This window comes from Globicephala melas, chromosome 1 (assembly GCF_963455315.2).
Source record: "Globicephala melas chromosome 1, mGloMel1.2, whole genome shotgun sequence".
Taxonomy (NCBI): Eukaryota; Metazoa; Chordata; class Mammalia; order Artiodactyla; family Delphinidae; genus Globicephala; species Globicephala melas.
This window is the reverse complement of record NC_083314.1, coordinates 181,572,648-181,588,262: the sequence shown is the minus strand read 5'-3', so window position 1 is coordinate 181,588,262 and position 15,615 is coordinate 181,572,648. Positions and strand designations below refer to the sequence as shown.

The 15,615-nt window shown below is 40.7% G+C and overlaps 1 protein-coding gene across 5 annotated transcripts in view; it reads right to left on the bottom strand.

The window, feature by feature from the left end:
* The window catches only part of RERE (arginine-glutamic acid dipeptide repeats), a 429,037-nt gene that overhangs the window by 126,778 nt on the left and 286,644 nt on the right, over nt 1-15,615 (bottom strand). For all 5 annotated transcript variants that reach the window (XM_060283498.1, XM_030879486.2, XM_060283507.1 and 2 more), the window contains one exon: nt 3,203-3,251. In XM_060283498.1, coding sequence (XP_060139481.1) covers nt 3,203-3,251 — 49 coding nt within the window. The remainder of the gene's footprint in view (nt 1-3,202; nt 3,252-15,615) is intronic.

The following is a 15,615-nucleotide window of genomic DNA, read 5'->3' as shown; positions in this document are numbered from 1 at the left end:
ACATAATTATAAAAACAAAATTAAGTTTAAAGAACAACAATCCCTTAAAAACTCTAAAGCAAAATCAAATAAATCCACCTAGCTATGTTTTGTGTTTGTTCCTCTCTAGGAATCATTTCAGGTAACTTTAAAACATACTAATTTGCCTATATAGACTTAGTGGGATATATTCTAAGGCCAAAAAAAAAAATCTATAAAGCTGTTTCCAATAATCATATTGTTTGTAGCAGTGCAAGTACTGTTATTCTGAGCTGCTATATATGTATTATGGGATTGAAGCAAATGAATAATTATTTTGGTGTCATTTAAAACTTGGTTTTGAGACATGGGGAAAAGATACAGATACGGATGAAAGAAAATTTCATCTATAAGGATTAAATATAAGGCCTGTTCTGAATTTGAATTAGAAGCATCAGAAAGAAACCACGATACGTTTTATCATTAAAAAAGCGGGGGGGGGGGAAGCATATTTCCTAATCTGTTCCCTGAAGAGGCCTGGAAACAGTAACTAACCCAGTAATAATGACTGGGCAGCAGCCACTCAAAAAATGTCACTTTCCTCGAAAACAATGAGGACTCATTAGAAAAATTTAGTTCTAGACCTAGGGCAGGGAACATACATAATGAGACATTAAAATCATGTCATACTACATATATACACTACCAAACGTAAGGTAGATAGCTAGTGGGAAGCAGCCGCATAGCACAGGGAGATCAGCTCGGTGCTTTGTGACTGCCTGGAGGGGTGGGATAGGGAGGGTGGGAGGGAGGGAGACGCAAGAGGGAAGAGATATGGGAACATATGTATATGTATAACTGATTCACTTTGTTATAAAGCAGAAACTAACACACCATTGTAAAGCAATTATACTCCAGTAAAAAAACAAACAAAACAAAAAAAATCATGTCATACTAGATAAAATACTCTACCAAAGACCACAGGGGTCGAGTTAAAAGGACACAGAAGACAGCAGGAAGAGGCGCCTACTAGCCCACGAATGGATAATTTAATCATCAGTAAGAGTAACAGCAATTGGTTAGCAGATAAGTAATTTTTTTTAAAGGGAGTTTTTTATTTTTTTCTTTAATAAATTTATTTATGTATTTATGGCTGCGTTGTGTCTTTGTTGCTGCGTGCAGGCTTTTCTCTCGTTGCGGCGAGTGGGGGCTACTCTTCATTTCGGTGTGCAGGCTTCTCATCGCTTCTCTTTTTGTGGAGCATGGGCTCTAGGCCCACGGGCTTCAGTAGTTGTGGCATGCAGGCTCAGTAGTTGTGGCTCGTGGGCTCTAGAGCGCAGGCTCAGCAGTTGTGGCGCACTGGCTTACTTGCTCTGCGGCATGTGGGATCTTCCCGGACCAGGGTTCAAACCCGTGTCCCCTGCACTGGCAGGCAGATTCTTAACCACCGTGCCACCAGGGAAGCCCAGATAAGTAATTTTAAATCCACTGATGACTACTGGAAGATGTTGGGGAACCAACCAGTAAAAAGAGGGAAAGAGTCAAGCATTTATCCTGCCTTTCCTATGTGTTTCAGGGAAACAAAAGTTGACAAGGGGACAGTTGGTCAGCTAATAAAAGAAGGAATGGAGAGTCATGGACATATACACACTAACAAACGTAGTAAGGTAGATAGATAGTTGGAAGCAGCCGCATGGCACAGGGATATTGGCTTGGTGCTTTGTGACAGCCTGGAGGGGTGGGATAGGGAGGGTGGGAGGGAGGGAGACGCAAGAGGGAAGAGATATGGGAACATATGTATATGTATAACTGATTCACTTTGTTATAAAGCAGAAACTAACACACCATTGTAAAGCAATTATACCCCAATAAAGATGTTAAAAAAAAAATAAAAAAAAAATAAAAGAAGGAATGATAGGATTAGAGTATCAGCATTTTAAAGGGTAGATCTAAGTAACAGGTCCAATTAGACAGTGAATCTAAGTAACAAGCAATGGCTGAAAACCATCATTAAGAGACACACATGTGCCTGATAGACTATATAGCACCACCCAAAAGTATTCTTGCCAGGGGCAGGGTACCGAACTAGAATGTGATTAAACCTCTAGATTTAATCCTGGGATGGGTGGACGGATGGAGGGAGGGAGGGAGGGAGGGAGGGAGACACTTAGGGAAATCTAGATATAGCAGACACCTGAATATTAAGAAACTGCTGGGCTTCCCTGGTGGCACAGTGGTTGAGAGTCTGCCTGCCGATGCAGGGGACGTGGGTTCGTACCCCGGTCCAGGAAGATCCCACATGCCGCGGATCGGCTGGGCCCGTAAGCCATGGCTGCTGAGCCTGCGCGTCCGGAGCCTGTGCTCCGCAATGGGAGAGGCCACAACAGTGAGAGGCCCGCGTACAGCAAAAAAAAAAAAAAAAAGTTACAATGAAAGTAGGCAGTGACCAAATGTTCATCGAGAGATGAACAGACATATATACAATGAATAATTCAGCCTTAAAAGGAAATTAAATTCTGATACATGCTACAATATGGGAGCACCTTGAAGATATTATGGTAAGAAAATAAGCCATACACAGAAGGGCAAATACTGGGTCATTCCACTGAGTTGTCAAATTCATGGATACAGAAAGTAGAAGGGAGGCTGCAAGGGAATGAGGGGAGAGGATAATGAGTAGTGACTGTTTAATGGACACCGCGTTTCAGACTGGGAAGATGAAAAGGTTCTGCAGGTGGATGCTAGTGATGGTTGCACAACAATATGAATGTACTTAAGGGCACTGAACTATTCACTTAAAAATGGTCAGAATGGTGCATTTTATATTACATATATATATATATACACACACACATACACTTTTTTTTTTTTTTTTTTGGCGGTACGCGGGCCTCTCACTGCTCATTGCGGAGCACAGGCTCCGGACGCGAAGGCTCAGCGGCCATGGCTCACGGGCCCAGCTGCTCCGCGGCATGTGGGATCTTCCCGGACCGGGGCACGAACCCGTGTCCCCTGTATCAGCAGGCAGACTCTCAACCACTGCGCCACCAAGGAAGCCCCTATATTACATATATTTTACCACAATTTTTTAAATGAATGTGGTGATCTTAAAAAAATAAATCTCTGCATTTATATAAAATTCCAAACAGCATAACAGTTCTAAGCTGCTGCTCAACAGAATAAAGGGCCAGTTGAATAATAAGAAATAAAAACCTATTAAAGAAGCTACTAAAGTTTGCTTTACCTGATGGCTAGGACCAACACGAATTTCTCCCTGGGTACTGTTCAGCCTCCTGTCATGAAAAGAGCAGATCAGGTTAGCATAATATAGTTTTGACATGAACATGCACACGTTCTTCAAGGAAAACAACTCACTTGAAGTAAGTGAGGGATAACTCAGGAAGAATTAGCTTCCCCACTGTTGCTAATGCCGCCCTGTACATGTGTGCTCCCCTAACCCCACACGCATCTCTAAAACCGTTTCTTCTAGAAACCCCTCTACTGTAACTCCCTGTCTTGAGTATCTATACCATCGTTCTTTCACCCTGCAGAGAGATGAACATTCCTACAGTACAATCCCAATACATGTTTCTTCTTTTCAAAATATTTCAGGGTGCCCTACGATAAACCTTATTAAAATATAGACAAGATAGCTTATGATTCCTAGCACACACACTGGCTCATGCATTCATTCATTCAACAAATATTTATTAAGTACCAACTGCAAGCCAGGAACTGCCCTAAGTGTTGGGGATAAAGCAATGAAGGAAAAAAAAAAAAAAACAATATTCCTGCCTTACTGGAACTTTTATTCTAATTTGGGTAAAAAAAAAAAAAAAGAAACAAATAATAGGTCAGATGATGAAAAGGGTCAAGGAATTAAAGGGGTGGTAAATGATGAACTTTTACAGTTCTTTATACAGGATAGTCAGAAAAGGCCTTATTAATGAAGTGAAATTGAGCAGAGATGTAAAGCGTGTGGGGGCATGAGCCCAGCAGGTCCAGGAGGTGAAAGACCCATCTCATTTCCGTGTCATTCTTACTGCACTTGCTATGCTCACTCTCCCTCGCTCCAAATCCAAACCAACCAGGGTCCTTCTAAAAACCACCATTTCACTGAAACCTTTCTTGATTTCCTCCCCATGTCACCTCACACACCCCCAAAAGTGTGGGGTATCTTTTCCCTTTCACTCCTTCAGGAAATATTCATCGAAGGTCTTTGCATCCTGGGCCTTGCACAGGGCATGCAGCGGGTACACAGTGGTGGACAAAGAAACGCAGACCTCGGCCTCCCAGAGCTCAGTGCCCAGAGCTCCCTGTTACCCTCGATGACCATCATGACCATCTGTTGACCCTCTTAGGAAAACGCTTTCCGTGCCCAGTGACAAGGCCTTACTGCGCTGTACAGTCACCTGTGAATTTTCACTAGCGCTGAAGAGTAGGCTTTTCCATGGTGAGAGCTGTTCTATGATTATCTGTCGACCTGGACCGAGCTGAAGAGCATAATAAGGCAGCCAAGACCAAAGAGGAAGCACAGACTCTTATTCTTCTCCCATGGATCTGATACCCCCACCATTAGCTTTGAAGCTGTTAAAATGAATTCTGGAAAACTATTATTTCCTTCAGGTCCAGCACTTTCTTCTTTTAATCCGACCATTTTTCTCGCGAAGAGTCTTATTTTGGCAAAGTGGGCAGCAGATATGACAAAGGAAGAGAGAAGACTAACAAAAAGAAAATGGTCTAAGCCTTAAGGAGCTTACAGTCCATCTACCTGGGAAGGTAGCAGCCATGTCCCAAACACCAGATCTGGTCCAATCGCTCCACTCATAAGCCCAATACATTTCAGGAGACACAGAGTAAAAATGCTAAGGGAAGTGATCAAAATTAGGCGGGCTTCAAGAGGAGACAGTCCATGAAGAGGTTAAGTTCCAGAGAGACCCCTGAAGGACATGAGGGGCACAACAGCAGGCAAGAGAGGGCTTCCCAAGTGGGACCAGAACCCCACCAAGGCGGGAAACTGAAAAAGAGGGGCTGTGGTGGGAGAAAAGCTCCTGTGAGGAGCGACCTTTAACTCACAAGCCAGCCTGGTCTCGTGCGTAGGGAAATGGGTGTTGAAAGGCAGAGCTGGCATTCCCATGAGTTTATGCAGGGATTAGGAGAAGCTGTTTTGGGAGGTGTGCAGAGGAGTCACACAGGCCAGGAGGCTGTCCTAATCTGAGCACTTCTTTAAAAAAACAAGCCGCCAGTGTTACCCACTATCTCCCTGCTAGCTCATGCCTTTCTGTTTCGTAACCAGCTATGAGCAAAACTTAGCTGCCAAGCCTAGCTCTCTCCTTCATTTCTAAACACTCCCCAGATGCTTGCCTGCCTCCAAGGAGGTCTGGCCAAAACGCATCACCTCAGAAAGCTTCAGCCACAGCCCCGGCCAGCAACGTGTGCCCACAGCTCAACTTTCATGTTCTTCTACACGGTCTTCAAGCGGTTGGTTATGGAAGCATCTCCCCATCACTGCTACACACACTGCGAAGTCCTTGCTGATTCCAGGACAAACATTCCTGGTTCATTTTTATTTTAATTTTTTGCATGCGTTTTTGTTTTTTTTCTTTTAATATTTTAATTAACCAGTATTATCATATTTAGGTCAAAACTGTACCACAATAAACCCCCCAAACACCTTATTGAATAGAACTGCTTATATACCACTTATTTGTATAAAAACAGGATACTAGTAATTATTAATACTGCTAATAATGATACAAGTGAGACTAAAAAACGTGCTGGAGTATCTTAACAGCCAAGATTAGAAATCTGTTTCTCTCTTTTATGTCAATGAAGGGTACTTATTAATGAGTAGACTGAAAAGCACAAAATAAAACAAAGAACCTTTTAAAATTAAAAATCAATTTTTACAACAAAAGTATTCATCATATGCAATTTTTAAATATTAGGGTCTCCTAGCAAGAGATACAACGAAGTTAGTTTTGAGCAGGATTAAGATGCAAGGTAAGCAGACAATGGCATTAGCCGACCATATCCAGGTACTCCCAAATATAGAATAAATGGCAGAAATATTTTTTAGGTCTAAGAGAAAAGAGGTAGATAGCAATATACACCCTATTAGAGAAAACTGGATGCATCTGACAGAAAAACTGTCAGTATATGAACTAAAGATGAAAAGAAAAAGTAGCCTTCCTCCTGGGGAAGTGCCAGTATCCAGCTATATCTGGAATCCAAGGAACAATCTCAGCCCTCCCTTCTTCTGACAGCAGCCAAACTCTACATTCAAGGGTCCTCACCTGCCGCTTCCCAGCCCGAGTGCCCCTTCTGTGGTTCTCACCTCATGTTAGTGGGTGGCACTCTGCTATGACTAATTTGGACATCTACCTCCACCCACTCTGGGACTGGAGAGTACAGAAAGATTTAATTCACTTTTTATATCCCCCAGATCTAATACAGTACCTGTCTGGCATTATTACTCATTCAGGACAAATTGAAAATTCCTTGGTTACATGAATATTTCTAGACTGCTAGGATGCAAAACTTGATAAAAATCACCAAGAATTATTCTTTAAATGCAGTATCAACAGCTTATAGAAAACACTCTTAATGATGATACGCTGACTACTACATTTTTCCTTTTACTTAACACAGCAAATCTCAAACTTTTTGGTCTAACACCTTTATACTCTATTGAGTATCTCAGGGAAACTGTATTTTTGAGAGATTTCAAAATGTTTACTTATTTATTTATTTTAAAATAACAATAGGCTTAAATAACAATATTTAACAATCAAATATACTCTTACGAAAAATAATTGTATTTCCACAAAAAACAGTGAAAACAGAGGCAACGTTTTACATTTTTGCAAATCTCCTTAGGATCAGACTCCGTAGAAGACAGCTGGATTCTCACATCTGCTTCTCTACACTCAATATGTTACAGTACATTCTTTTGGTTACAGTACATGAAAAAAAAATCGAACCTCACACAGATATATAACTGGGAAAGGGAAGATTATGTGAATAGTCTTTTTGATAACTATGGATATGCTTTTTGATACTACACCAAAACCCAACATGTGATTGTTTCTTAAAGGTCTTTTGCACAATGTTAACCTAAAATCTTATCAATGATCTTTTGGATTCTTGTACATTAAAATCTGTTGGTCTGTCTTGGCCTTTGAATGGATCTTCCACCCATGATTTTGTCATGCATTGGTTAGATGGAAAATATTCACTCACTAAGTTTTGCAGATCTTCCAAATATTAACACAGTTAACTATACAATTTAAAAAACATAATCACATTCATTAATATCACCACACATCTCACAACAAGAGCCTGTGTACGTACAGAAGCTGTCAAACTCAGAGTGGTGGGTACGAGTTTTTCAAAATTCTAATTATTTACTTGAAAGCTCCAATCTTGCATTGGCAAAATACTATCAGCTGGTTTGCCTTGAAATGGCAGGCTCACTGCGTTCGTTCATTTTCAAGAAAATGTCCACCGATTACCCAAGTGAGTGAACACAGTTTATCAGTTATTCTCTCAGATAAAAACGGTGTTCCATGAAAGAAGCAGCTAGTTAAGCTTCTAACTCCAACAAACAATGCGTGTCCTTTGGTGTGCACCAGAAGTCTTCCGTGGTGCTTCCCGTTTCATCATAACAAATACTGCAAAGACAGGAACTCAAGGGTCGGGATCTGATGAAATTAATAATGGGGCCCACAAACCAGCTGTGAGAAGCACTGATTATTATACATTAAGAACTTCAGAAAATACTGGAGGCTAACTAACTAGGAGGATTGACTTGTTTCCTGTTTTGTAATACTTGCTCCCCTGTTCGTTTACATACATTTCTTCCTCACTCCAGCCCATCAGTGTGAAATATTATATTTGTGTTGAAGAAACGAGACATTTACGCATGTAACCTGCTTAAGAACTACGACGCTGTTACACAGAGAAGTCCACACGAAGAGAATGGACGCTGATTGCATCCATATTAATGGAAAACAAAGTAAAGTCTGGAGCCACTTTCTGAAGTCATGGAGACTGGGATTAACTTGGGGGTCACTGTCCAATAAACAGTCACTGGAATAAATTCTAAAAAACATACTGGAGGCTCAAATTCAAAAGGTCCCTAATCTAGAAAACGCCAGGTTAATCCTTCAATTAGTAACAATAGCTAACGTGTTAAGTACTTTCTATCTGTTCTGGGCGCTCTTACAGTATTATCTCATTTCTATGTACTAATTCATTTAATTCATATTTGGATATTAATCAGAGCACTAGTAGTGTTATTCACAGAAATTCAGATCTTATTCTATCTTGTGTTTCAAACATAGTTACTAAGAAGGTTTCTGCTTGATGTATAGCATTACCTAATTAACACAGCAGGTCTGGGCAAAACCAGGGTAGCCTTCAATTAAAGAAGGAAAATCAAGACCAAGGACAGTGTAAATCCCAGCAAGGTCAGATAAAGGATACTACATATGCAATAAGAAACCAAAGATGGAAGTCATATCCCAGGATAGTGCAAGACACATCTATGCACACCTTCATCCTTGCCTCAGGGTTTTTACCTATATTACCTTAAATTTAGGTATCACATACTTGTATGACAAACAGAAGCAAAATAATACTAGTTATCACTTATGAAGCGCTCTCTATACATTATTTCATTCTTCCATGACAACTCTACGAGGCAACGGCTCCACTTAACAGATAATAATAACAGGAGTAACTGCAACATCAATAAAGAAGCTAACATGTACGTTGAACATTAACTATGTAGCAGGCATTTCGAGCGAAGCAAACTCCACACACTGTCTTACCTGACCTTAAGGATGACCCTGTAAAGTAGGTGCTATTATTACCTGTACAGATAAGGAAACTGAAGCTAAGAGAGTTTATGAAATTACCCAAGATTACACAGCTAACAGGTTGGAAAAAGCAGGATTCAAACTCAAGTTTAGTTAACTCCAAAGTCAGAGCTCCCAGCCACACTCCATATGGCAGAGTGATTTTACTGAACCAAAATTACACAACTAATTATAAACAGAACCACTATGAGAAGCCATATCCTTTTCCTTAATTCACTTCTTTGTTCGTTTCAAGCATCAAAAGTAAGACAAAATAATCAAAAAGTGTTTTTTTTAAAGTTTGAAAATCATGTTAAAAGAGAAAACCCATCAAAGTTAAAGGTCAACTTATATAACATTGTCAAAATGGCAAAATTATAAAGATGGTTGCCAGGCATTAGGAATGGTGGGGGGAGAAGGGAGGGAATAGAATCTTTGTGATGATGGAATAGATCTGCAAAGCTACACATGAAATAAAATGTCACAGAGCTATTCACACACTATACTAATGTCCCCCAAGTCTGGATTCTGATGTTACACTGGAGTTCTATACCATACCTCCTAGGAGTAGGTGAGTGAGTGAAAGGTACATGGGAACACTCTGTAGGATCTTGCAACTTCCTATGAATCTAAAAAATTACAAGTTGTTTAAAGTCAAAAGAAGAGGTTAATTGAGTGATGTATTACAGATAGACTAGGGGTAAGAAAGAAAACCAGACATGAGAAAAGTTGAATAAATAACAGATTCCCTCAAAATACACTGTAGACAGGTGAATAAGTAGCTGAAGAAAGAACGCCACAGTTAGTAAGCTACGAGATTCAATGAATTAAGTCACACATTCCTTTTTTTCTCTGTATTTCCTAGGGATCTCTGGAGTGGGATCATCCTTTTTGAGACATCCTTAGCTGTGATGCATACTACCAAAAAACAAAAAAAACTCACCATCCTCACAACCAAGAAGGAAGAATTTCTCTGTGCCCTTCATGTAAATAATATACATATTTCGAAACAGCTGAGTTTAATCCCCATTATTCTACAAATCTTTGCTTTGGAATATGAAAAAATAGTCCCAGAAGCCAAATTACAACAATGATGGTAAGCCACTGTGTTTATTCCTTGAGTTAAAAAAAAATAGAAAGAAATTCATTGTATATGAAATCTAATACAAAAGAAACCAATGTAACAAAGCAGTATCCATGGCAACTACAACTTAATATTTCAGTCCTCTTCAGCTGCAGTGGATTAAATAAAATGACAAGATGTTCCCTTTGAAAAGTAACCCGTTACCAAGGAAACGTTTTAGTCTAAGAAGTAAACAGGGAATGGACAGAAAGGAGCAGGGAGCCTGCAAGTGAATATCAGAAAGGGAGCAGCATCTATGCAAAGAAGATGAGGCGGCAGCTGGCCAGACGAGGAAGCTTCTGGAGAAGAGCGAGTCGGCTGGAGACAGGGGCCGCCCGGCAGAACCACTCCTTCCCCCCAAGAGAGGGGGCGGTGTGAGGAAGGCACGGGTCTGTGAATGTTCGCTTAAGACCCCCAAGTATCTTTATGTGATCACGGTGACTGCTTACGACAAGAACCTGCATCTACAGGGAAAGAAGAGGGACAAGGCCATGCGGTCCTGGGGAGAAGACACAAGGGGGTAGAACACAGGTCTTGTACAGGCAGCCGGCGTGGCTACTTCCCATCACAATCCACACCCAGAACGTAAAGGCAGGGTGGCCTCTGGCCCATTCCCCAAAGGCTGGGACCAGTAACTCTCGAGTCAGACCCTGCCCCTGTGGCTGCTGCCATGGGTGAATGAAATCACATGCAATCTCTCTTCACCTGTCCTTCAGATCGCAAGGCTCGATGGCAGATCCTTCTTATCTTTTCCATAGGGTGGCAAGTTAAGCAGGAAGACGGACAGAGATCAACAGAAAGAAGATTCTAGAAACTCTGTTTACTAGCTCATTCAGAAGTGACCACAGAAATAACAGACTGGGGGTCCAGAATGAAATACACCAAATTTTAGGAAAATCAAAAGGCAATTTACCACAATCACTTCTGTTTACAAGGGTGGTGGGCAGGAGTGAAAGTCAGACTGACAACAAGGAAACCCAGAATGGCAGGCTGGGTTTCTCAGATTTCTCCAGCATGGACAGGTATTTCTAAAACAGTCTTTTCAGTAAGTCTGAAATTTCCTTGAAGTCTGACATAGCTTCTTAAAAATCCAAGTAAATTTTATATTCTACTCCATAACATATTCCCATTCATTTTAAGGTAGAAAAAATTTCCCTAAATCTGAGTAAAATCACTGTGCTCTGCCTATCCTCAGGACGTCCCACGATTTGGGCACCCTGCCGCAGCCGGGAGCGAGAACTTGATATACACACCTGAGTCTAGATGCTCAGTTGCCTGGGGGAGAGCACAGACTTCAGAGTCAAAGGAACCTGGATTAAAATGTCAGTAGCAAGGTTCTGTCAGCTCTGAGTGTGATCTTGAGGACTCAATTCAACCTCTCTGAGCCCATCTATGAAATCAAGTTCATAATGGCTACTTTGCAAGACAGCTATAAAAATAAAAGATGATCTATGGAAAGCAAGGCACAGTGCCTGTCACACAGTAGTCATCACTATTATTAGCTCCAAGCACTGCCAGGAGCGAGAACAGGAAGTAATTCCTCTGTTATGAGTTCCCAAAACACCACCTACCTCTCCTTCAGCCTCTTGTCACAGGCATGATTTTATATTTAATTTGTGTAATTATTTCTGTCCATGGCTATCCTGACCAAAAGCACCCTGTGGGCAGGAACCAAGTCTGATATTAGCTCACCACTACTTCCCAGAGCCCCCTGGCACTCACTAAAGATATTTTAAATGAGTAAATGACTCCAATATTTTAACTCATCTACCATTTTGCCATAAATAACAACTAAGTGCTTTACTGAAAAGTCAAGTCACCTGTGACAGAAGGCTACCCGCCCCCACGCCCCACCCCGCAAAGCAAATTCATCTGAAACAAGCTTGATAAACTGCCCAGAAGAACAAAACTCAGGATTCATTCAAAGTAAAAGAAAAAGATAACCAGTCAACATGTGGAAGAGTTAACATTCCAAATTCATACACAAATGCAAAGGTCAGGACAGGAATTCATTAAATTCCAGAATCATAATATTCTAAATTTTCTCTGACGGAAGGTTCCTCAGAGGCCATCTGATCCCAGCCTTCTAGCTTAACAGAAGAAACCAAGGCCGAGGAGATAAAGGTGCTCTTTCAAGGGGTCACAGTGAGTTAATCATAAAGGATCTCAAGCCTCTCTCCCTTCAGTAGAGCCCCCCTAAATATAATGCAGAGTCCAGAACCAAGAATTTAGGCACTAGCTAAGGAATAAGAAAAATCTCCAGGCTGACACTAGGAGTCAGTAAATATGGCCTCTATACAATAATATGCAGCATCAGAAAATAACTGGTAAAACATTTTTTTTAAATAATACATGGGAAAGGATCTAGTTTCAAAGCACTACGATGACCTCGTTCCACTGCCTGAAGTTCTTCTTTGCCTGATCTCCCCCACCCCCATCATGTAGTAACATGCAGCACATCTGCCCAGGGCACACAACTCCATCCCACCTCAGGCTCCTCATGGCTTTTACTGCCATCACCTGCTGCAAAGAAGAAAACAGCTGTAAGGACCATACCCAACACACACACACACACACACACACACGACAGTTTAGGAAACAAATTTATTTTTAAAATCCCACCTCAGTTTATAAAGCAGCAGTATTCACAGGTTAAGCCAATTTCCCGACCAAAAATGTTGCTGGCTTTCCGTACACGGATATCAAACTTCATAATACACAGGAATGGAGTGTCCCCAGAAAAACAGGGGCTTTGGACCAAGCAAGTATGTCTATGATGCACATCTAAACGTCTCTTTGTTCCCACTGGGAAGTCTCTGGGAAATGCTTTTTTTAAAAAAAAGGACCATCACAACAGGATAGAAAGCCCAGAGATAAACCCACCTATGCGTTTATTAGCACCTACAGGACCATTAGCACCTATGGTCAACTAATCTATGACAAAGGAGGCAAGGATATCCAACGGAGAAAAGACAGTCTCTTCAATAAGTGGTGCTGGGAAAGCTGGACAGCTACATGTAAAAGAATGAAATTAGAACACTCCCTAACACCATACACAAAAATAAACTCAAAGTGGATTAGAGACGTAAATGTAAGACCCGACACTATAAAACTCTTAGAGGAAAACAATAGGAAGAACACGCTATGACAAAAATGCAAGATCTTTTTTGACCCACCTCCTAGAGTAATGGAAATAAAAACAAAAATAAACAAATGGGACCTAATGAAACTTAAAGGCTTTTGCACAGCAAAGGAGACTATAAACAAGACAAAAAGACAACCCTCAGAAGGGGAGAAAATATTTGCAAACGAATCAACAGACAAAGGATTAATCTCCAAAATATACAAGCAGCTCTTGCAGCTCAATATCAGAAAAACAAACAAACCCAATCCAAAAATGGGCAGAAGACCTAAACAGACATTTCTCCAAAGAAGACATACAGATGGCCAACAAACCCATGAAAGGATGCTCAACATCACTAATCATTAGAGAAATGCAAATCAAAACTACAATGCGGTATCACCTCACACCGGTCATAACGGCCAGCATCAAAAAGTCTACAAACAATAAATGCTGGAGAGGGTGTGGAGAAAAGGGAACCCTCTTGCACTGTTGGTGGGAATGTGAATTGATACAGCCACTATGGAGAACAGTATGGAGGTTCCTTAAAAAACTAAAAATAGAAGTACCATATGACCCAGCAATCCCACTACTCGGCATATATCCACAGAAAACCATAATTCAAAAAAAACATGCACCCCAATGTTCACTGCAGCACTATTTGCAATAGCCAGGTCATGGAAGCAACCTAAATGCCCATCGACAGACGAAGGGATAAAGAAGATGTGGTACATATATACAATGGAATATTACTCAGCCATAAAAAGGAACGAAATTGGGTCATTTGTAGAGACGTGGATGGATCTAGAGACTGTCATACAGAGTGAAGTAAGTCAGAAAGAGAAAAACAAATATCGTATATTAACGCATATATGTGGAACCTAGAAAAATGGTACAGATGAACCGGTTTGCAGGGCAGAAATTGAGACACAGATGTAGAGAACAAACGTATAGACACCAAGGGAGGAAAGTGGCGGGGGTGGGATGAATTGGGAGATTGGGATTGAGATGTACACACTAATATGTATAAAACGGATAACTAATAAGAACCTGCTGTATAAATAAGTAAATAAAATCAAATTTTTTAAAAAAGGGCCATCACCTTATTCCTATTCACAGTGGTGGTGTGAATATGGGGAGCGGTCAGGAGGGGAAGGGGGAGGAGGCAGCAACGGTGGTGGCAGCTGTGGTAGCAACACAAGCATTAACATACACATACTCATCCCACTGTATCAGACACATACTCATCCCACTGTATTAGAGAGACTGGCAAGAAAAGAACAACATTTAATGCTGCATACACCAAATGTTACACGATATGGAAGTAAAGCTTTTTAAAAAACTTTAAGAACTGTAAAGAAAAATATAAACACCCAAAAAGCATAAGAAGAATGCTGGTCAAACATACTGGCCACTAATTTAATTACCATAATTCCTAACACAGTTCCTAAGATTGTCTTAGATGAACAGGTTGACCAAAAAATAGAGATGTTGTTAAGATAACTACACCTACATAAGACTGTAGACTTGGACTTTGAATTCATAACAGTAATACACTGATAAACTATGTGCCAGGCACTTTCATATCATTCTCTTCCAATCTTTCTAACAACTGTGAGAAATATTCACCCCCATATGACCCATGAGAAAACAGAGGTTCAGAGAAAGGAAGGAACTTATCCAACATCACAGCTTGTCCAATGTCACTTATTAAGTAGAATTTAAACCATATCATCTAGCTCCAAATCTAGTTTTCTCTCTTACCACAGATGCCACTCATTTAATTCAACATATTTATGCCAGAGGCCCATTGGTCAGACACTCTCCTGGGAACTGAGCGCATGGTCTGTGCTCCAGAGGCTTGAAGTCCACTAAGGAAGACAATCAATCAAATCGTCACAAATAAAGCACAGTTCAAAGAACTCTGATAGGAGGTCTAAGTATCCCAACTAAATTCAAATGAACTGTTTTAGCTTAGATCCAAAGTATCACAGAGCATACATGTAAGAGACTAGATTCGTTTTCTTTCAGATTTGCTTTAAACAAATGTTCAACGACTTGTCACCCACCCTGTCAGAAACTGCTCAATACAGATGGCCGTCAGCTTGGGAGGAGGTGCACAAATAATTTCAAATCTCCCCCTACCCCGTATTTTCTATTTCCTCTTTTGTTTTGTCAGATTGTTGTTTCATAGCTTTAGAATGAACGTCTTTCTGGTGGAAGGACGACTTAGTCCAGTAATGACCAAAAATTAAAACAAAAGCTGAAAACGAATTCAGAAGGAAGAAGGATCAGGACCAATGAACAACCGAAGAATCACAGACATGGTGAATATCAGGTTGTAGGTGTATCAGTGTGTTTCAGTTAATTCTTAAGCTAACACACCAGACAAGAGTCTAGGAAGTGGTCAACAGCAGGGGTACGTTATGAGTGGATTCCCAGACTCTGCAAAATTTATGTTGACAGAGGAACACTTTAAATGTAAGGGTCAACCTCAGATTCTGACTCAAGATGCTGGTGTAACGACAAGAAAAGCTAATAACAGGATAATA